The 21,790-nt window shown below is 37.6% G+C and overlaps 1 protein-coding gene across 2 annotated transcripts in view; it reads right to left on the bottom strand.

Annotated features, from left to right (window-relative positions):
* Positions 1 to 11,432: 11,432 nt before the first annotated feature.
* The window catches only part of LOC124804729, a 55,059-nt gene continuing 44,701 nt past the window's right edge, over positions 11,433 to 21,790 (bottom strand). The window contains exons 3-4 of one of the 2 annotated variants that reach the window (XM_047265023.1): positions 12,425 to 13,755; positions 11,433 to 12,367 (exon numbers count right to left, since the gene is read on the bottom strand). In XM_047265023.1, the coding sequence (XP_047120979.1) occupies positions 11,672 to 12,367; positions 12,425 to 13,755 (2,027 nt within the window). In that variant the 3' untranslated portion in view covers positions 11,433 to 11,671. Of the gene's footprint in view, positions 13,756 to 21,790 lie in introns of both variants that reach the window. The other variant, XM_047265022.1, reaches the window with a different exon arrangement.

Genomic DNA, 21,790 nt, shown 5'->3' with positions numbered 1-21,790 from the left:
TACCTCTTCCGGCTTCTCACCTAAGTACTGGCGAAGTGGGGATCCTGGGGAAGGGGAGAGGGAAGGGTTTCCTGTCTTTGGGGCTATCTTCTTTCTTTCTTCGGTCTTAGCAACCAACTCTTATTTTCTTTCTTACTTCTCTTTAGAGTACCAATCTATCTTTCCCTCTATCCACATTCATTTACTTCTATCGCTGAAGTCCTTCTCTTTTCCATGATTTATATAAATCTTCAACTAAGAACCTTAGCTGGCCGAAGAATCGGGACACACGATCACACTTTATCACTAAGACAATTGAAGACAAACGCGCAGACAAGAAACACCAGATAAGAGGTGACAACCGTCACGTGTAAGAGGAGGAAGTAGTGCTAGTCAAGAACTAGAGCACTTGGTTATAAGGATGACGGTTGCACTTCTCAGAGGGAATGATGCATTTAGAGTAAGTTAAAATAAACTGTTCCTAGATATCGTAGTACCTTGTAGAATAAGTAGAGCTAAGGGAAGATAAAAGTTAAGCCAGAGAAGAAAAACACTACCAGAACCTGTATCAACAGATGGAGTTCATACGTTTCTGAGGATAAGAATAGGATTGTGCATCCGGAATAGCCTGATAAGAAACAATAGAGTAATAAAAAATAGGTGGAGGATAATTAAGTGTTAAAGCTATGGAAGCAATCTGTAAGAAAAAGGAATCAAGGAGGACACGTATGTTTGACCAGGTAATATTAAAGACAATTGTATGAAGAGGTATATGCCAGAGGAGTGACTATGTACACTGTTGAGAGAGGATAAGGAGGGCGCACCCGATATTGTTGAAATGAGAGAAAATGACAGGTAGGCAGACCCGGAGGCTGACCTATACTGTGCGGGCAGGGGCACCAGAAGGAGATTGACCTGTACCATAGTTTTAAGTAAGTGGAAGGGGCGTACTACCTGTATGTGAGGAAGAAAATTATGTTCATAGGATCATACCTTATGTCATGTATAGATACTGTACCCGCAGGAAATGGGAGGTATTATAATTCTAATTTATTGTGGAAAAGTTTCCCCTGGTAACTTGGAATTCTTTTTTCCTTATCTAGAGACGATGCATTCTGAAAGAACAGGTGGTTTCTGTTGCAACTGTAGAGTAAAGAAGGAAAGAGTTATTTGATGAGACAACACCTGATATTTGTGACTGGCTAAGGGGAGGGATTTATTTTGCACAATCCTAAAATAGCCTCGAAGGAAGGCTTATATTTGATTAACTGGTCAAGATTTGTTGTATCGTAAATTGCTTGTACTACTAAGTCTATTGGTAAAATGACTGACCATCTGAGGGAACGATAGCAATGAGACAAATGTATTTTTTATTTCTGTGCTATTGGTTTTGTGTGAATAATAAGCGCACAAGATATCATATGTTGTATCTAAAATAACGACTGTTTGAGCTAAGGGGAGAGATATGTAGTGCCCCCAGAATTTTACGAAAGTCTGGAGTCACTTATGTACCAGCCGCTTCGAACACACATTATTTTGTAGTGGGTTGTAGCATAAACAGATGCACACTGCCACAGAATGTTATTTGTGCAGGCTAACCGAGAAAGAAGAGCAAAACTGGGTCAACAAGTGACACGCTCGGTTGCAGCAAAGAGAAAAGAAAAACTTCCGGGCCAGAATTCCGTGGACGAATTTCATGCACGAAAAACATTGGTGATTGTTGTGTGTTGTGGAGAGACAACGGAAGGAAAAAACTATTATTAATAGTGACTTGGTCTCGAGCAGACGGACATGTACATTAGTATTGTATCGTTGAGAAAAAATGTTTTTTAATTTGGTTGAATTCAGTCGGGTCGAATGCCGTAAGAAAGTGTGGGCTTACTATATAATGTGGCAGTGAAATGGTGTATTAAATTTTGAATATAGAATATGGTAACAGCAACTGAATTTTGAGAGAGTCTTTATTTGGAGTAGATAATAGGATTTTGGAATAGCAGATTAATTTTCACCTTCATCTGAATATAAAATCTTTGGAGAAGAGTTTGATGCAAGCAGAAGACTCCAGAGCTGCAGGGAAGCTGAGCCTGTATCTGGCATTCAAGTAAGTTCACACTGATAGTCCAAGGAGTGCGGCTCTAAGTTTTAGAGAAGATACAACGGGGCACTGCGGTAAGTAGCTGAACCTAACCATTTCAGCAGATCATCGATTGTTTCTTCCAATTCAATTTCTCATCAATGGACACACCCAGAAATTTTAAATATTCTGCCTTAGCAACAGACTTCTATTCAGAGTCTATATTTATCAATGGTGTTATGCCATTTACTGTACAGAATTTTATATACTGTGTTTTCTCAAAATTTAGTGAGAGTCCATTTGTGGAGAACCACTTAATAGTTATTTGAAAGATATTATTTAGACTTTCCTTAGCTGATTCTTGTTTGTTGGGTGTGATTACTATACTTGTATCATCAGTAAAAAAGAACTAGCTTTGCATCTTCATGAATACAGTGTGGCAACTCATTAATACATCAACCTTCTGCATTCTTCCAGTTAAATATGAATTAAGCCATTTCTGCACTGTCCCACGCATACAACAATGCCCTGTTCCAGTGAGCTACTACAAATGTGGCTGAGAACCCTACTTATCTGTTGGGAACAAGCTTTTAGTACTCTGTTGGAAATGCTTATCTAGAAGAATTTCATAATTCAAACAATCAAAAGCCTTTGAGAGATCACAAAATAGCCCAATGGGTGATGTCCGGTTATTCAATGAATTTAATATTTGATCAGTGAAAGCATATACAGCATTTTCTGTTGAATAGCCCTTCTGAAAACCAAATTGACTTTTATATGAAGATGATATCTGTTCTTTCAGACATGTCAGGAAGAACAAATATCATCTTCATATAGATAAGGCTTACCGGCCAATGATCTTCTTCAGTGCAGATGCACTCACATTGCCCGAACTCTTACAGGAATCGGTAGACTGACTGCCACGAGTAATGAGTATAGTGGGCTCTACAAATGTAGTGTGTGGACAGTAAGTTGAAAATGTGGGTCTCACAGGGAGCATGCCAGAGGTAAGTCCCTGCAGTCGCACTATCCTCAGTGTTCTCAGAGGCTCAGATAGATAAAGCGTCTAGGATGTAAGCAGGAGATCCCGGGTTTGAGTCCCAGTCAGGGCACACATTTTCAACTGTCCCCGTTGATATTTATCAGTGCCTGTAAGCAGCGAAAAGGTCTGGATTTCGTTGTAATTTGCAATCGGCATTTTATTAGTACTTCATTTTTACAAATATGACACTACTGTTGAATACATTACTTTTTCAAGAATTTTGGATAAATCTGTCAGAGGGGAGACTGGGCAGTAGTTGTTAGCATAAGACCTATCCCTTTTTATGCAAAGGTGTAACAATAGCATATTTCAGTCTACCTGAAAAATGCCCTGTTCCAATGCGCTACTACAAATGTGGCTGAGAACCCTACTTATCTATTGGGAACAAGCTTTTACTACTCTGTTGGAAATGCCATCAGTTCCATGTGTGGGTTTTACTTTTGAATGATTTTATTATTTTCCTAATCACAGCAGGAGAGGTGGGTTGAATTTCAGTTTTATCAAACTACATAAGTATTGACTCTTCCATATATTGCCTAGCATTTTATAATGTATAGCTGGATCCTATTTTCTGTACAACACTTAAAATGATTATTAAACATGTTTTCTACTTCTGTTAACAAACTTTTCATTGAGTTTGATAGAAATACAGTCTTCCTGTACTTACTGTTGCCCTGTTTCCTTTTTAACAATATTCCAGGTGTGCTAATCTCAGGCATAATGCACATACTTTTGGACTTTTCAATAACTTTCTTAATACAGTGCAGTAGTTTTTATAGCATTTCACTGTTTCTGGTCATTACTCTTCCTAGTTATAAGATACAGTTCCCTTTTCCGTTTACAAGATATTTTTATCCCTTTAGTAAGCTGTGGCTTTTTAAATGGTTTCTTACAATTATACTTCACTGTTTTCTTAGGGAAGCTGTTTTCAAATATACTCACAAAGGTATCATGAAATAGGTTAAATTTTAAATTAGCATCAGGTTCTCTCTCTCTCTCTCTCTCTCTCTCTCTCTCTCTCTCTCTCTCTCTCTCGCGCGCACACACACACACACACACACACACACACACACAGAGAGAGAGAGAGAGAGAGAGAGAGAGAGAGAGAGAGAGAGAATGTTGCTTATGCAGTCTACATGTTACAAAGTATGTGCAAACTGTTTTCAACTTAATTAAAAGTATAAGTTGTAACAAGATAGCTATTAAAGAAGTAACTATTTTTACTGTATGCCAGTGTCAACAAAGAGTAACTTTACAAATTTATATGGTACCTATTCTGAAGAAAGTATTGGCAAAACACCCCAATATAGTTTGACAAAGGATTTGGGAAGAGCATAAAGTGCAAAGGAATCAACTTATTACACAAATATGTCTTCAGTATTTCATTTCAGATACTCCATCCTCCCAAACAATGCTAACAACCTGTGTCCTTTCACTGCAGAATGATCCTCTTGTGGCCTAGTTGTGTTCTTCAGTACTGCCTTTGAAACATTTAGTCCATGTGAAATAATGAAGAATGCTTCAGGTACTTCAAACCACAGAATACTCTGTATTCTACTGTCACCATGTAGAAATTGAAAGTCATGCAATGAGCTGATATGTCTCAATGAAGTCTGCAAAAGGTTGTTTCACAGTCTGAGATATGCTTGAAATGTTAAGAGAGTTTGTCTGAGATAGTCTGCACTTGAGCTGTTTGCACAACGGCACCCTTTACTTTTCAAGGGGGCAGGTACGTTGGCATCTCTGCAGTTTCGTGAAACATCCTGAATTCAGTTGGCTGAATAGTATCCAGCCAACCTTGCTGGAAATTTATCTGTCTGCCTTCTTTTAAGGGCTTTCCCAGTTCATAAACAGGTTCAGAGTGGAAAGTGGTCACTGGAAAACACATCTTCATTCTCTTCCCACAGGCCAGCAGCAGCCACGACAGATGTGTGAAAGAACATGTCGACTGAGGTCAAAACTGCTTGTGACATATTGAATGCATATCATATCTGTGCCCAAAAGGCATGTTTACTCTCACTATTCAAGTATTAGGGCAAGTGGGATTAGGATCCCAAGTACAACATGTGAATTTACTGTTCAAAGACTTTTTAAGGACAAAAAGTTGAAAGAATGTTATGTATACAGGGTGAACCACATAAACGTTTCAGCACAGATATATCTGGAACCACAACGAATATTGAAAAATGACTTTAGTGAGTGTGAAAGTAAATACTATGAGACATTCTGAAATATACGCAAATATTTCAACACAAACATGTTTTCTTTAAATGGACATTCCATATTATTTCTTACACAATCAATAATGTGAATAATCACAAAAAGAATGGCGTTGGTTGCATAGAAATAAATCAGTTGCACCTCTAGAAACTGCAGAGTGAAGTTGACCCTCGAAATAAACCAAACACACTGCTACTGCACATTCCAAGATGCAAGTTTGAACCATACACTGCTCATAATTGTGATTTGATTGACGTTTGCAATATTAATTTCACTGTTATCATGCGGACCAGAAGAAATAATAGTGTTTCATGTCACAAACATTGATATGTACGTAACAGTTACCATCTCATGTTTTTTATTTATCCATGTACACACTACAGAACAGAACCCGTCAGTGTATTGAACCAACAATTCCTAAATCAATGGACAGGATGGGGCAGTCCTGTTCAGAGGTTTCCAGTGCAGCCACTGGACCTTACCGCCATGAACTTTTTTGTCTGGGGACATGTGAAAAATATGGTGTATCAGAAGTTTCAAACAACAATGGACAACATGAAAGCCAGTATTACCTCCGCATGTGCCGCAATAAAACCAGAAACACCGACACCAGTGAGTCAATCAGTGTTGGAGGGTGCAATTATGTTGCCATGTAAATGACAATCTCTTCAAACATACAATGTAGCGTCTCTGCTGTGAGAAATGTTGCTGCATATCAGTGCACATTCTGTGTGCTTCTGAGGAGATGTATGTTTGTTTTATAGGTACTATAGTACATTTGTGTATTTCAAGTGCAAATGTTTATTCTAATGTATTCATTGAAAATTTTCAGTGACATGTCCTGTAATTATTGTGTACCATTATGTAATTGATGTACAAATACAACTATCATTTACCCCTCTGTTGGATCCTTGGTCAGCTATTAATTATATTTACACTGCCAAGTAATATTTGGTATTTCGTTACCATTATGTCCATTTTAATACTGTAGTAAAGATCAGTAAAGTACAAATGAGTAAAACCTTTTCTTATTTATCATTGTGTGTGACTGGACATTTGTACTGTTTCCCATAAATAGCAATAAGTACAGTGTTTATTGAATAATAGTACAAGAATTACATCACAATTATGGGCAACATGGGGTTCACACTTGAATCTCAGGATGTGCAACAGCAGTATGTTTCATTTATTTCAAGTGTCAGCATTGCTTTGCAATTTCTGAGTATGTAACTGATGCATTGTGATGCAACCAACACTATTCTTTTTAAGATTTTTCACATTACTGATTGCATAAGAAATAATACAGGGTAACCACTTAAACCCCCCACGAGCCATGGACCTTGCCGTTGGTGGGGAGGCTTGCGTGCCTCAACGACACAGATAGCCATACTGTAGGTACAACCACAACGGAGGGGTATCTGTTGAGGGGCCAGACAAACGTGTGGTTCCTGAAGAGGGGCAGCAGCCTTTTCAGTAGTTGCAAGGGCAACAGTCTGGATGATTGACTGATCTGGCCTTGTAACACTAACCAAAACAGCCTTGCTGTGCAAGTACTGCGAACGGCTGAAAGCAAGGGGAAACTACAGCTGTAATTTTTCCCGAGGGCATGCAGCTTTACTGTGTGATTAAATGATGATGGCGTCCTCTTGGGTAAAATATTCCAGAGGTAAAATAGTCCCCCATTCGGATCTCCGGGCGGGGACTACTCAGGAGGACGTCGTTATCAGGAGAAAGAAAACTGGCGTTCTACGGATCGGATCGTGGAATGTCAGATCTCTTAATCGGGCAGGTAGGTTAGAAAATTTAAAAAGGGAAATGGATAGGTTTAAAGTCAGATATAGTGGGAATTAGTGAAGTTCGGTGGCAGGAGAAACAAAACTTTTGGTCAGGTGAATACAGGGTTATAAATACAAAATCAAATAGGGGTAATGCAGGAGTAGGTTTAATAATGAATAACAAAATAGGAGTGCGGGTAAGCCACTACAAACAGCATAGTGAACGCATTATAGTGGTCAAGATAGAAACGAAGCCCATGCCTACTACAGTAGTACAAGTTTATATGCCAACTAGCTCTGCAGATGATGAAGAAATTGATGAAATGTATGATGAGATAAATGAAATTATTCAGGTAGTGAAGGGAGACAAAAATTTAATAGTCATGGATGACTGGAATTCGACAGTAGGAAAAGGAAGAGAAGCAATAGTAGGTGAATATGGATTGGGGCTAAGAAATGAAAGAGGAAGCGGTCTAGCAGAATTTTGTGCAGAGCATAACTTAATCATAGCTAACACCTGGTTCAAGAATCAGAAAGAAGGTTGTATACATGGAAGAACCCTGGAGATACTAAAAAGTATCAGACAGATTATATAATGGTAAGACATAGTTTTAGAAACCAGGTTTTAAATTGTAAACCATTTCCAGGGGCAGATGTGGAGTCTGAACACAATTTATTGGTTATGAACTGTAGATTAAAACTGAAGAAACTGCAAAAAGGTGGGAATTTAAGGAGATGGGACCTGGATAAACTGAAAGAACCAGAGGTTGTACAGAGTTTCAGGAAGAGCATACGGGAACAATTGACAGGAATGGGGGAAAGAAATTCAGTAGAAGAAGAATGGGCAGCTCTGAGGGATGAAGTGGTGAAGGCAGCAGAGGATCAAGTAGGTAAAAAGACGAGGGCTAGTAGAAATCCTTGGGTAAAAGAATATAATGAATTTAATTGATGAAAGGAAAAAATACAAAAATGCAGTAAGTGAAGCAGGCACAAAAAGGAATGCAAACGTCTCAAAAATGAGAACGACAGAATATGCAAAATGGCTAGAGAACAAATGTAAGGATGTAGAGGCTTATCTCACGAGGGGTAATATAGATACTGCCTACAGGAAAATTAGAGAGACCTTTGGAGAAAAGAGAACCACTTGCATGACTGTCAAGAGCTCAGATGGAAACCCAGTTCTAAGCAAAGAAGGGAAAGCAGAAAGGTGGAAGGAGTATATAGAGGGTCTATACAGGGGCGATGTTCTCGACGACAATATCATGGAAATGGAAGAGGATGTAGATGTAGATAAAATGGGAGATATGATACTGCATGAAGAGTTTGACAGAGCAATGAAAGACCTAAGTCGCAACAAGGCCCTGGCAGTAGACAACATTCCATTAGAACTACTGACAGCCTTGGGAGAGCCAGTCCCGGCAAAACTGTACCATCTGGTGAGCAAGATGTATGAGACAGGAGAAATTCCCTCAGACTTCAAGAAGAATATAATAATTCCAATCCCAAAGAAAGCAGGTGTTGACAGATGTGAAAATGACCAAACTATCAGTTTAATAAGTCACAGCTGCAAAATACTAACGCGAATTCTTTACAGACGAATGGAAAAACTGGTAGAAGCCGACCTCAGGGAAGATCAGTTTGGATTCCGTAGAAATTTTGGAACATGTGAGACAATACTGACCCTACGACTTATCTTAGAAGCTAGATTAAGCAAAGGCAAACCTACGTTTCTAGCATTTGTAGACTTAGAGAAAGCTTTTGACAATGTTGACTGGAATACTCTCTTTCAAATTCTGAAGGCGGCAGGGGTAAAATACAGGGAGCGAAAGGGTATTTACAATTTGTACAGAAACCAGATGGCAGTGATAAGAGTCGAGGGACATGAAAGGGGAGCAGTGGTTGGGAAGGGAGTGAGACAGGGTTGTAGCCTCTCCCTGATGCTATTCAATCTGTATATTGAGCAAGCAGTAAAGGAAACAAAAGAAAAGTTCGGAGTAGGTATTAAAATCCATGGAGAAGAAATAAAAACTTTGAGGTTTGCCAATGACATTGTAATTCTGTCAGAGACAGCAAAGGAGTTGGAAGAGCAGTTGAACGGAATGAACAGTGTCTTGAAAGGAGGGTATAAGATGAACAATAAACAAAAGCAAAACAAGGATAATGGAATGTTGTCGAATTAAGTCGGGTGATGCTGACGGAATTAGACTAGGAAATGAGACACTTAAAGTAGTACAGGAGATTTGCTATTTGGGGAACAAAATAACTGATGATGGTAGAAGTAGAGAGGATATAAAATGTAGACTGGCAATGGGGAGGAAAGCATTTCTGAAGAAGAGAAATTTGTTAACATCGAGTATTGATTTACGTGTTAGGAAGTCGTTTCTGAAAGTATTTGTATGGAGTGTAGCCATGTATGGAAGTGAAACGTGGATGATAAATAGTTTAGACAAGAAGAGAATAGAAGCGTTCCAAATGTGGTGCTACAGAAGAATGCTGAAGATTAGATGGGTAGATCACATAACTAATGAGGAGGTATTAAATAGACTTGGGGAGAAGAGGAGTTTGTGGCACAACTTGACTAGAAGAAGGGATTGGTTGGTAGGACATGTTCTGAGGCATCAAGGGATCACCAATTTAGTACTGGAGGGCAGTGTGGAGGGTAAAAATTGTAGAGGGAGACCAAGAGATGAGTACACTAAGTAGATTCAGGAGGATGTAGGCTGCAGTAGGTACTGGGAGATTAAGAAGCTTGTACAGGATAGAGTAGCATGGAGAGCTGCATCAAACCAGTCTCAGGACTGAAGACCACAACAACAACAACATCCATTTAAAAAGCATAAGTCTGTGTTGAAAATAATATTTGCTTACATTTTAGAATATCTCATAGTATTTACATAAATGAGCCCCTCCTTACATTCTTACCACTAAAAATCAATTTTCAGAATCTATTGTGGCTCCAGAGATATCTGCATTGAAATGCTTAAGTGGGACACCCTATAGTCCATGAATCTCACTACTTATGGCAGTGACTGTAACAGAAGAATCTCTGACCATTAAAATTCATAAATTAAAAGAATTTAAGTCAGTTCACGAGGTGTGCTTGGATAGTCTAATGGTTAAGCCAACTATTTCTGAAAAGTAATGAAAGAGTTTCTGGAGCAAACTCTTCAGGAAGTCTTATGTATATACTGTACACAGTGACCTCAGAAGATGCATCTGCTGAAAGTTATTAAATGAGGAACAGAATGTACAGCGTGTATAAACATAGCCATTGTGTACAAGGAAAGCAAGACTTCATCCAAATAGATCTGCTGCTAACTTGGGTAAATGTAATACAACTGAGTTGTGGTACGTGCTGCAGTGACTGCATGCTGAAGAAATGTTCACACCGGACGAGCCACACAGCACACAAACATGTTAGAGCATCACAAAATGGCACAGACCAGTAGAGAATGGAGCAGTGTTGGTAAGTGCACAACAGTATTCCAGTGTGTACTTGTCAATAAAATTGGGAAACAAGAAATGACATCCAAACACAGTGCATACGAGTGAACCATTTCCTTTGATGTATTGACACTGCACAGATCTTGTTCACTGTTGCACAGAGTGGTGCTGTTTGACATTCACACCAGACGTACAGCACTATGCCAAGTGGGTTTGCACATCTGTGAATGGCCAGTAAAAATCATCCACAAAGCAACAATATCCATAACACCACTCTCATTATTACTTCAGTGAAATGAATTTACAAGGTACAGAAAGAAAACAGATAAAGGGAAGAATTTCAACTTTGGCTTTTGTCACACTTATTACTCTAAGTCTCTTTCCATCTCAGGAGGCAGCACAAGGAGAGCTCAGCTGATTGCACAAGAGGAGATCTAGTGCTGAGGAATTAACACATATGAACAAAATGAAACTTCCTGGCAGATCAGAGCTGTGTGTTGGACAGAGATGCGAACTCGGGAGAATGTGCTCTACCAACTGAGCTACCAAAGCACAATTTGTGAATAGTCCTTACAGCTTTGCTTCCGCTGTGAGGACGGGTCTTGAGTTGTGCTTGGGTAGCTCAGCTGGTAGAGCACTTGCCCATGAAAGGCAAAGATCCAGAGTTTGAGTCTCACTCCAGCACACAGTTTTGATTTGCCAGGAAGTTTCATACCAGCGCACACTCCACTACAGAGTGAAAATCTCTTTCTGAAAAGATATGAACTAAAGTTGATCTTTTACAGATGAGACAGGAAATGTCAATGACAATTAAGATTCTGGATCTGATTAAGTGTTCTACACAGGGGATTTAATCAAAGATTTATTTTTAACATGTACAATATTTACATATCAATAACAGAAATTATATTAGTGAAGTAATACAAAGCCAAAAAGTAAAATGTATTCAAAACAATACTGTTTGTGCATTATCACAGAAGTATAAACATATTACACTTAGGTATGTGAAAACAGTCAAAGGTTTCATGGTGCCTGTTTACATACTAACACAGCCATTCATGTCATGTAAGACAATATAAAAATCAGACTATGTTAACCATCATTAACATGTCAATATATATGTTAACAAAAAAATATTTAAAATCTGAATTTTGAAACAGTCATATAGGCTTTGGATATCCATCTCTTTGGTTTAAAATACTTCCTTTGTTTTTGATGCTGTTTGCTATTATTGTCATGGTATTCTTTTTCAGACTCATTTGGTGGAGGATCTGGAATTTTGCTGTATTCACTGCCAGATTTCTGACGACATGACTTTCTACCTTCAGCTCTTTGAAAATACCAGTTATTCATATCCCACTTCCCATTTCTTTTAGCTTTCCTTGCATATGCTCTTTCAAAGAGCCAATCACTTTTGTGTTCATTCTCTCTAGATTCTGCTCGTGCTCTATTCATGTCAATTACCCAATCCCCAGACATGTTGCTATGCCTGTAGTCTTCATCTTTATTCCATTTGTATATATTATGAGTATTTTTCTTTCTTGTGTCATACAGTTTGCTTTTAAAATGTTTTTCTTCTTTATAATGATATTGCTTCTTTAAATTTCTTCCTTGGTCATGATGCTTTTCCTTCATTTTTTTAAAATCCTTATGTTTCCATTCATCCTTTCCATTGTTTCTTCTGGTTTCAGCAGACTGTTGCTTAAATTTTTTGTACTTTTTCTTATCATGATCTTGTTTTTTCTTCTTTTTCTCTTTTTTGATTTCACGTGTCAGTCTTTTGTCATATTTACTTAGTTTTGAATGGAGGTGGTGCTGAGTAACAAATTTATCATCAGTTTCTATCTTCGGCAAATTTTCGAAATTAGAAATCTTTACATGTCTTTCTATAGCACTCTTCTGCGATAAAACTTCCACAGTAGGATCATCTATGACTTTTTTATGTGATGGTGTTTCAGTTGCAGCATACATATTGTTTTCCTCATGAGGGCTGTTAGGATGTTTTCTATAGTGCTTCATGGGGTGTGTATTGTGGTAATTAATAAAGACCTCATTAATGAAATCAGAAACAGTGCAAACATTACTTCTCTCAACATTTAACACAGCACTTCCTTTTGGATTTAAGGTAACTTCAATTACCTGCAGGGAATCCATAGCTTTTTCTAAGTGCAGTGCATGGAGGTTAACACTGCTAAAAATTTCATCAATTTTTCTTTTGTCAGTCATATGAGGACTGTTTTCCAGGACTGAATAAAGCATGTCTTTAATATACTGCAGATGTGATTTAAGTTTTGTGGTAGCTTCCATGTTTAGTAATAGTGCTGACTTAAAAATTGGAAAGCTTTGCATCAATTTCTTTGCTTCGTTTCTTATATCCCTTATGTCATCGTGATGCAATGCAAGTACAGATTCGGTGATTTCCTGGACAACATCTTTCACAATATGTTTTAACATACTTTTGTTTGGATCTTCTGTACTAACAGGTGAGTCCTTGGAATCAGTGGCAGCTTGGCATCTTTCAGAAATGTGTGTAGATGTAGATATAAAAATTTTAGATGGTGACTTAGCTAGTGAACCGATCAGCTCCTCTGACAATGCACTTTTTCTTGTTTCTGCTTGGCCTCCCACCTTCACTTGTGCACTTTCTGGGATACTTGTCCTTGTCATGTGTCCATGTATTTCCTTCTTAGAAGTGCTTTCCTCTTGTGTTTTTACTGTTACACTTTCAGTGTACGCATTAATTTGTGAAGAACATCCTTTGACTGTGACAGTTTCTGTCGTTTGCGAGGCTGTGGCAGTCTGTCCCTTTCCTTGTGTAGTAATAGTTCCTCCCTCAGTTTGAAGTGCTTTCTCTGGAGAGTTCATGTAGTCAATAACTTCATCTCCCTTGGAGCGATTCCGTAATAGATTACCAATTCTGTCATGAAGCTCATCATCAGAAATGTGACCATTCAGAATATCCTGCCGTAAGTCATCCAAAGATGTTTCAAAGCCTGACACCTTAGTTTCAGTATGTGGACAGGTAAGATTTAGCAAAACTGTGAGGAACACACCATAATTTTCATTAAAATGTTTCAGTTCTGTATAAGCATTACCTGTAATATGCATTACATGATTGTCATAGTTTTTCAGTATCAGACAAATGTGATTCTTTAGTTTGAAGTTCTCAGCTTGCAATTTCTTCACTCTTGAGCCCATGTCGTTCACCTCCTCTGAGTAACCTAAAACAAAATACTAATAATTGAAATAAATAGATCTTCAAAGGCACACAATATAACTGCATCAAATTGCAGCAAAGTGGCACTAGCAATTAGCACATGGGTGGTTCCATGTCAAATCATACAGGTGATGTCAACCCGTGGTCATGAATTTTTCTGGAAAAAATATATATTAGACCTCTATATCATAAGTGTTAAGAAATAAAGTATTTTCGTTTATCTTAATTTTTGTAAATGATACAGTCCTTTGAAAAATGCATATTTTGTAAAGAACTCTTAAAACAGTTGAGAATAAAAAAAATATACCTAGTAGACCAAAAGTACTAGAGACCTGGCACATGTTTTGCATTAAAGCTCCCTCATAGTGTGTTGAAATTTATTTGACACCTGCACTCTTATGGGATTCCTTTAACTTACAAATTTAAGATGAAAATACGAAATTTAAGTTAATTTTTCCACTGTTTTTCTAATTTGGAAAGCCACAGAATGCTACCTTGTCATATTACCAGACACTACTGTAGTAATTATAAATAGTATCTTCTCTACACCAGATACCTGCATTATATAAATATTTATTACTGAAAATGTGGGAAATATTTTTCTGTGTAAAAAATTTTTTAACATTCTGCATACTTCACGTCGCTGAATTTCTAGAGTAAAATACGCATATTGGCACCACTGTTTCCAGCATTCTTCTGTTAATCACAAATGAATAAGAACTTGCACATAAACCATTCTGCATCAAGTTTTGTGTTTGGTTTGAACTTTCTGTTAGATACAATATCAGTCAGGAAATACAGCAGTGAAAGAGTGAAGTGTGTGTACTATGAAAAATAGACAAAAGAAGGTGCTTAAGAAAAGTGAAAACACTTCAAAAATGTTGGAAATCTGTCAGAGGTATTGCAGAAATATATTGGTCCTCAAGTAATGGTATTAGCATCACATCCATTGTGCAGGAATTGTTACAATCACTACAAGAAGAAATTTAGTGACACCCCATCTGAATGATCACCATCACCTGAGTGTGTAACTGAAGAAGACAGTGCAGACATTTATATTCCTGGATGTGAAGTTGTTGATGCGTTGAATGTTAGCACTTCTGCTATAGCCTCTTCTATGTCCCCCCTTAAATGTCCAGGGAAGCTAAGAAGCACAAGAAGATAACAGTATGTAAAAAGAAAAGTGGAAGAAATTGAAATAAGTTTTACACAAGCAACACCTTCAAAACTTTGTGAAGTGCATGCTGCAGATGCACCTGGTGCAGAACCTGAAGATAGTGATATGTACACGAAATGTGATGTGTGGTTTCAAAACCTAAATATTGATATCCCAGCAGCCACCTATACTGAGAAGGTACAGTTACTGACACTGACGCCAGGTAGCTGCCTTAACCAGCAGATACAGAAATACATGCCCACCGCCTCACATTATTTGATTTCAAAAGCTCATAAAATAAAGAACGAAAAAGGTATTTGGGCATGCCCACATTCCTATTGCAGGCAAAACCAAAATGGGTAAAATGCCAGCCAGTGAAGGAAGCATGCACATGTATGTACTGCACTAACTTCCAACTTGTCTGTTTTGCCATAAGCAGTGTCACAGGAAAGAAGTACAGAGAGATGGACCTGATGCGTTTGTGTATATGTCGTGAGCTGCAAGATAAATGCTGGCTGCAGAAGTGTGCAATGTGTCCTGGTGCTGAAATGATGACTGTTGAAGCATTACACCAATGATGTAACCTATGCATTATGGGAGGGGAAGAGATGGTGAAGAAGACAGAAGAGCCAGAGAAGTTTGTTACAGAGGTTAGTCACTGGGTCATGAAAGGAATAGCTCACCATCACATCCAGAGGTTTCAGAGACAGGCCACAGCAGAAGCAAACTCAGCCACATCCCAGAATACTGACACGTTAGTTCCTCATTTTCACTTTGCTGAGAACTGGTCTGTTGCTTTGCAGAGTAAAATTCAAAGTCTCCACTAGCACACGTCACAGGTTCCAGTATTCAATATTCACATGTGTTGCTCACTTCCTTGACAATCACACTGTTCTGCTATTGTCAGTGATAATCTCATTCGTGACAGTGTACATGCATGCTATACTGTCAGCATGATAATTGATGACATAGCATCTCAAGGCCGTGCATTTCCTAAACATGTGCTTGTGACTGATGGTACATCATCTCATTTTAAAAACTGTTTTCAGCTTTATAAGCTTGGTCAACACTGTAGTACACGAACTAAGACAAAAGAGATGAATATTTTCGGGAACAGGTCATGGAACAAGTGCATGTGATGAAGTAGGAGGTCTCTGTAAACATCTTGCAATCTTGCAACAAGAATTAATCTACAGCACAAAGCTGTTAACGCTATAAGAAATGCTACTGGAATTAGTAACAAAGATGTAACTCTTAATTCTAAATAAAGTACATTAAGGGAATTCTGTTCAAAAAAAAAATAAAAAATAAAGAGAGAGAGAGAGAGAGAGAGAGAAGAGTGGTCTCTTATGAAGCCTGTGGTATGAATTCAATCAAGTCACTACTGGGTTGCATGCCGGAGTGGCACATACATTGCAGGAACATTTCTCCACGAAATGCAGCATGTTATTGTATGTGAAATGCAGAGATCACAATATACATTAGAAGACTTTGTAATGAGCTACTTCACTTCTTGTGTGTATGACAATCAGTGGTGGGTGGGACAGATAATAAGTGTCTCTCATGAGCTGCAAGATATAACCGTCTCCTTATGACACCTCATGATCCTGCTAATGTTTTCAAATGGCCATCATCAAAAAATCTGTGTGTAGTTCCCATTTCCCAAGGACTACTGTTGTTGGATCATCCCTGTCCACATGCAAATTCAGCTTGGCTACAAAGGTTCAATGAGAACTGTATGAAAAAAACAAATGAACTCTTTTCAACAATGCAGTGTTGATTGTTACATTGTAGGCAAAGTATGGAAAGTCATGAAGTAGTGAAATCATGACAGAAGATCACAATAATTTGTGAATAATATCTCAAAAAGAAAAATGGGTATAAATATTCTGTATCACATTTTTGTTATAAAATGCTCTCGTACAAAATTATGAATTGTTTTCCCACTCATTTATAATGTTGTACAGTAATTATTTTGACTCAGAAATATTAGTTTTGCATGATATTTACTTAAACTCAGCAATCAATTTGAGAGTAGAGCTAGGTCTACCTAAAAAATTTCTCACATTTTGTACAAACAAGGATTGTCCACTCTTATTGTACTTTCCCTCAGTACAATGACCAACTAACATACCATGAAATTTTTAGAATATTTACAATGGGGTTTTTGGAGAAAATAATTTCTAAATTAAAAAAAAAACCAGATTCTTTTATCTTTATGTACACCTATTTTGACAGTTTAAGCATTTCATGCATTTATGTCATAACTGACAGTTTGCAGTTCTTCCACTTTATCATTTCGCAAGACAGTTAACATCCTGTGACTATTCATATTTTCAAAATATAATTTTGAAATTCACAAAAAAGTTACAAATTTTCGCAGTTTATTTAAAAAAATGGTTTCTTTATTACAATTTTTCAATTTTCCTTTTTGCTACATTTCCACAAATACTCTCATTTAGAGATGTCTGTAACATTTTAACAAATCATCAGAAAAACTAAAAAAATGTCGTTTTGGAGAGGTATCACGTGGAACTTCAGTACATATTTTTTCAGCAACGTTTGAAATAGTGATGTGACACATTTACTCTTGACCCGCTTTGACATGAAATCACTCGTTTCTCAATTCGATGAATCATCCTCAATGGGAAAAAAAATCATTACCCAATTACTGAAAGAAAAAAGTAAAAGATACTGGTACGTGATTGCAGACTTTTAACGCAAGTGCAGAGAGCAAAACATTAGGACAAATAACTAAAATTTTGTCATTGTTGTATTACTTGTGGGAAATGTATGGCAGCAATTAGATAAAATAATGTCAACGTTTCTGGTCAGAGTACTTACAACTAGACCAATTAAAAGTGAACTAAACAGTAATTTGTTGTACATCAGCAGTGATATTAATGTCAGGCACGCATATACATGTGTAGGGCTGATTTACGGCCGAGGTTGTTGGGAAAAATTATGGCTCAAATGTGAAACAATCTAATCTGTGTTATGCAAAGCTATGACATCCTCTACACATAGAATTGTGGAAACAGATATTCAAGTATCATTTAAATGAAATGGACTCTAAATAAAATTATTTTATTCACACATCAAGAACAATTCTCTCTCTCTCTCTCTCTCTCTCTCTCTCTCTCTCTCTCTCTCTCTCTCTGTGTGTGTGTGTGTGTGTGTGTGTGTGTGTGTGTGTCAAATCAAATCAATCACAAATACTGGCATATCATTTCACATCTGAAGGTAAGATACAAATGGAACACCTGAAATTTTACACAAAAAGATGATATACAATCAAAGAATAAGATAGAGATGAAACGAAAGGAAAAGATCTTGAGAAGCACTACTGGATGAATAGTAACAACAAAAAGATATGGTACTTTCCTTCCAGGAACCTGGAACAAAAATGATAGTATTTTGTTTCAAAGACATAGTGAGATGAGCTATGCATCCTGACAATACTATGAGTGATAAAACTTAACAAGGTACTTTGGATTTCTGGAACCATTTCTTAAACTTAGGTATCTGAGTTTACTCAAGGCAGTCATAGTGTGGCAACACATCACAATAGTAACATTTTCATGCATGCAATTGTTGCTCCCATCTTCCATTGCCTCCGCTCCCCCCCCCCCCCTTTTCCTCCCAATGCTGTAATATTAACTGTTAGCCACGTCTGCAAAAAATGTCTGTTGTATTCCTACAAAACTGGCAGGACTTGTGTGACTCTGAAGTATATGTGTGGCATTCCCCATGATTCTATCTGATGGCAACCAAACTCTGTTGTTAATTATTTACACAATTCTATATTAATTTCATATTTTAGTAACCGGCAAGCACAGTGATAAACATCCTATCATGAAGTTTTAGCTCCCATTATGATATTTAACCTGTAAAAAACAAGCTATTTTCTTAATTTCGATTCAGTCATTTTAAAAACAAATTAGGTTTTCTACAGGCTGAAGTGTGAAATGTTAGATACCTTTATTGGGTAAGTAGGTTAGAGAATTTAAAAAGGGAAGTGGATAGGCTGAAGTCAGATATAATGGGAATTAGTGAATTGGAGTGGCAAGAAGAACCGGGCCCCTTGTCAGGTACATACAGAGCTATCAAAACAAAATCAAATAGAGGTAATACAATAGTAGGCCCAATCATGAATAAGAAAATAGAAATGTGGGTAAGCTACTATGAAAAGCACAGTGAACACATTATTGCAGTCAAGACAGACACAAAGCTAATACCACCACAGTACACGTTTATACGCCAACTAACTGAAAGAAGAGAACAGAATCTTTTGAAATATGGTGCTATGGGAAAATGTTCAAGATTTTATGGGTATATCGATTAAGAAATGACAAGGTACTGATTCAAATTGGGGACAAAAAGAAATTCATAACACAAGTTGACTAAAAGATGGTATCACTTTGTAGGGAAGCAGCCTACTCGTGCCATAGTGAATTCACAGCAGTCTTTCTATTGTGTGCCAGCCAGTCCGCTGTAACTAGCTCTGACGTCATAAATGTTGCGCAATACTTTAAAATTCAAGCAAATAACCTAAAACATTTCTAGCATGTCAGGAGTAATACTAAAACAACATGTATTGAATATCAGTTCGATAACTTTAGCCATTTTCGAAATTTGGTCGTTTTTCTGTAAAAATCATTGGCGCAACAGAAAAGAGCTAGAAAATTAAAAATTTATAATTATATTCATCTTTCATAATAATTTAATAAAAACAGTACTTTGGGTTTCACAAATTAAAATTTTAGTGGAAATTCATGATTTTCTGGTTTTTGTCTTAAAACTTAAGGAAGCAAAATAGATTAAGTAGGCTAATAAATAAGGCTTTCTTCTTCTTCTTCTGTAGTGGTCAATCCAAGGATTGGTTTGCAACAGCTGCAATGGCAGCTTGTCTCCATTCTGTGTGTCTTTCAGCTTTTCTCTTCATTTCTTTATAGGTGTCACATCCCACATCTTTCACGATTTGATCCATGTACCTCAGTCGTGGTCTTCCTCTTGGTCTTTTTCCCCTCGACATATCCCTCTATGATTGTGCTCAGGAGTCCTTTATGTCTTAATAGATGGCCTGTAAATTGCACTCTTCTTTTAACAATGAAACTCCAGAAGCTTCTCTTCTCACCTGCTCTTTCCAGAACCACTTCGTTGGTGACCTTGTCGATCCATTATATTTTGAGCATGCGTCTATAGCACCACATTTCAAAAGAATTTAGCTTCTGCTGTTCCTCTGTCCCGAGAGTCCATGTTTCACACCCATAGCATGCCACACTCCACACATATGATTTCAAAAATCTTTTCCTGGTTTCAAGGCTGATGTTATTAGATGTTAATATGTTTTTCTTCTTGTTAAAAGCAGCCTTTGCTTGAGCTATTCTACTTCTCACTTCTGCCTTGCTCCTTCCATCCCTGGTAATATTACTGCCCAGATAAGTAAATTTATCAACTTGTTCAAGCAGTTCATTGCCTACATGAACTTGGACTTTCACTTGATCTTCTTTGTCGCATGTCATTACTTTTGTTTTTGCTTTATTAATTCTCATATTATATTCTTCACCCATAACTTTATCCATTCTATTCAGTAGGACTACAAGATCTTCTTCACTTTCAGCCAGGACAGCTATATCATCGGCATATCTTATCATATCTATTCGTTGGCCATGAATTACTACACCTGTCTGTGAATTTTCCCTCACTTTTTTCAGCACCTCTTCAATGTATACGTTAAAGATAACAGGGGATAGTGCGCAACCTTGTCGGACACCTTTCCGTATCTGCACCTCTTCTTGTTTTGTCCATCCACGGATAACTGCTGTCTCGTTTTTGTACAGGTTCCATATCATTTTTCTATCTTTATGGTCTATTCCTACTTTTTTGAGTACCTCAAACATCTTATCCCATTTAACATTATCAAAGGCATTCTCTACATCTACGAAAGCTATGTATGTTTTCAGGTTCTTATCTAGTCGCTTTACTGTATGATTACATGATGATGGCATCCTCTTGGGTAAAATATTCCGGAGGTAAAATAGTCCCGCATTCGGATCTCCAGGCGGGGAGTACTCAAGAGGATGTCGTTATCAGGAGAAAGAAAACTGGCGTTCTACGGATCGGAGTGTGGAATGTCAGATCCCTTAATCGGGCAGGTAGGTTAGAAAATTTAAAAAGGGAAATGGATAGGTTGAAGTTAGATATAGTGGGAATTAGTGAAGTTCGGTGGCAGGAGGAACAAGACTTCTGGTCAGGTGACTACAGGGTTATAAACACAAAATCAAATAGGGATAATGCAGGAGTAGGTTTAATAATGAATAGGAAAATAGGAATGCGAGTAAGCTACTACAAACAGCATAGTGAACGCATTATTGTGGCCAAGATAGACACGAAGCCCACACCTACTACAGTAGTACAAGTTTATATGCCAACTAGCTCTGCAGATGACGAAGAAATTGAAGAAATGTATGATGAAATAAAAGAAATTATTCAGATTGTGAAGGGAGATGAAAATTTAATAGTCATGGGTGACTGGAATTCGAGTGTAGGAAAAGGGAGAGAAGGAAACATAGTAGGTGAGTATGGATTGGGGGACAGAAATGAGAGAGGGAGCCGCCTGGTAGGATTTTGCACAGAGCACAACATAATCATAACTAACACTTGGTTTAAGAATCATGAAAGAAGGTTGTATACATGGAAGAACCCTGGAGATACTAAAAGGTATCAGATAGATTATATAATGGTAAGACAGAGATTTAGGAACCAGGTTTTAAATTGTAAGACATTTCCAGGGGCAGATGTGGACTCTGACCACAATCTATTGGTTATGACCTGTAGATTAAAACTGAAGAAACTGCAAAAAGGTGGGAATTTAAGGAGA

This window comes from Schistocerca piceifrons, chromosome 7 (genome assembly GCF_021461385.2).
Source record: "Schistocerca piceifrons isolate TAMUIC-IGC-003096 chromosome 7, iqSchPice1.1, whole genome shotgun sequence".
NCBI lineage: Eukaryota > Metazoa > Arthropoda > Insecta > Orthoptera > Acrididae > Schistocerca > Schistocerca piceifrons.
Note: the sequence above shows the minus strand (reverse complement) of the source record. Positions and strands in the feature narration are given on the sequence as shown.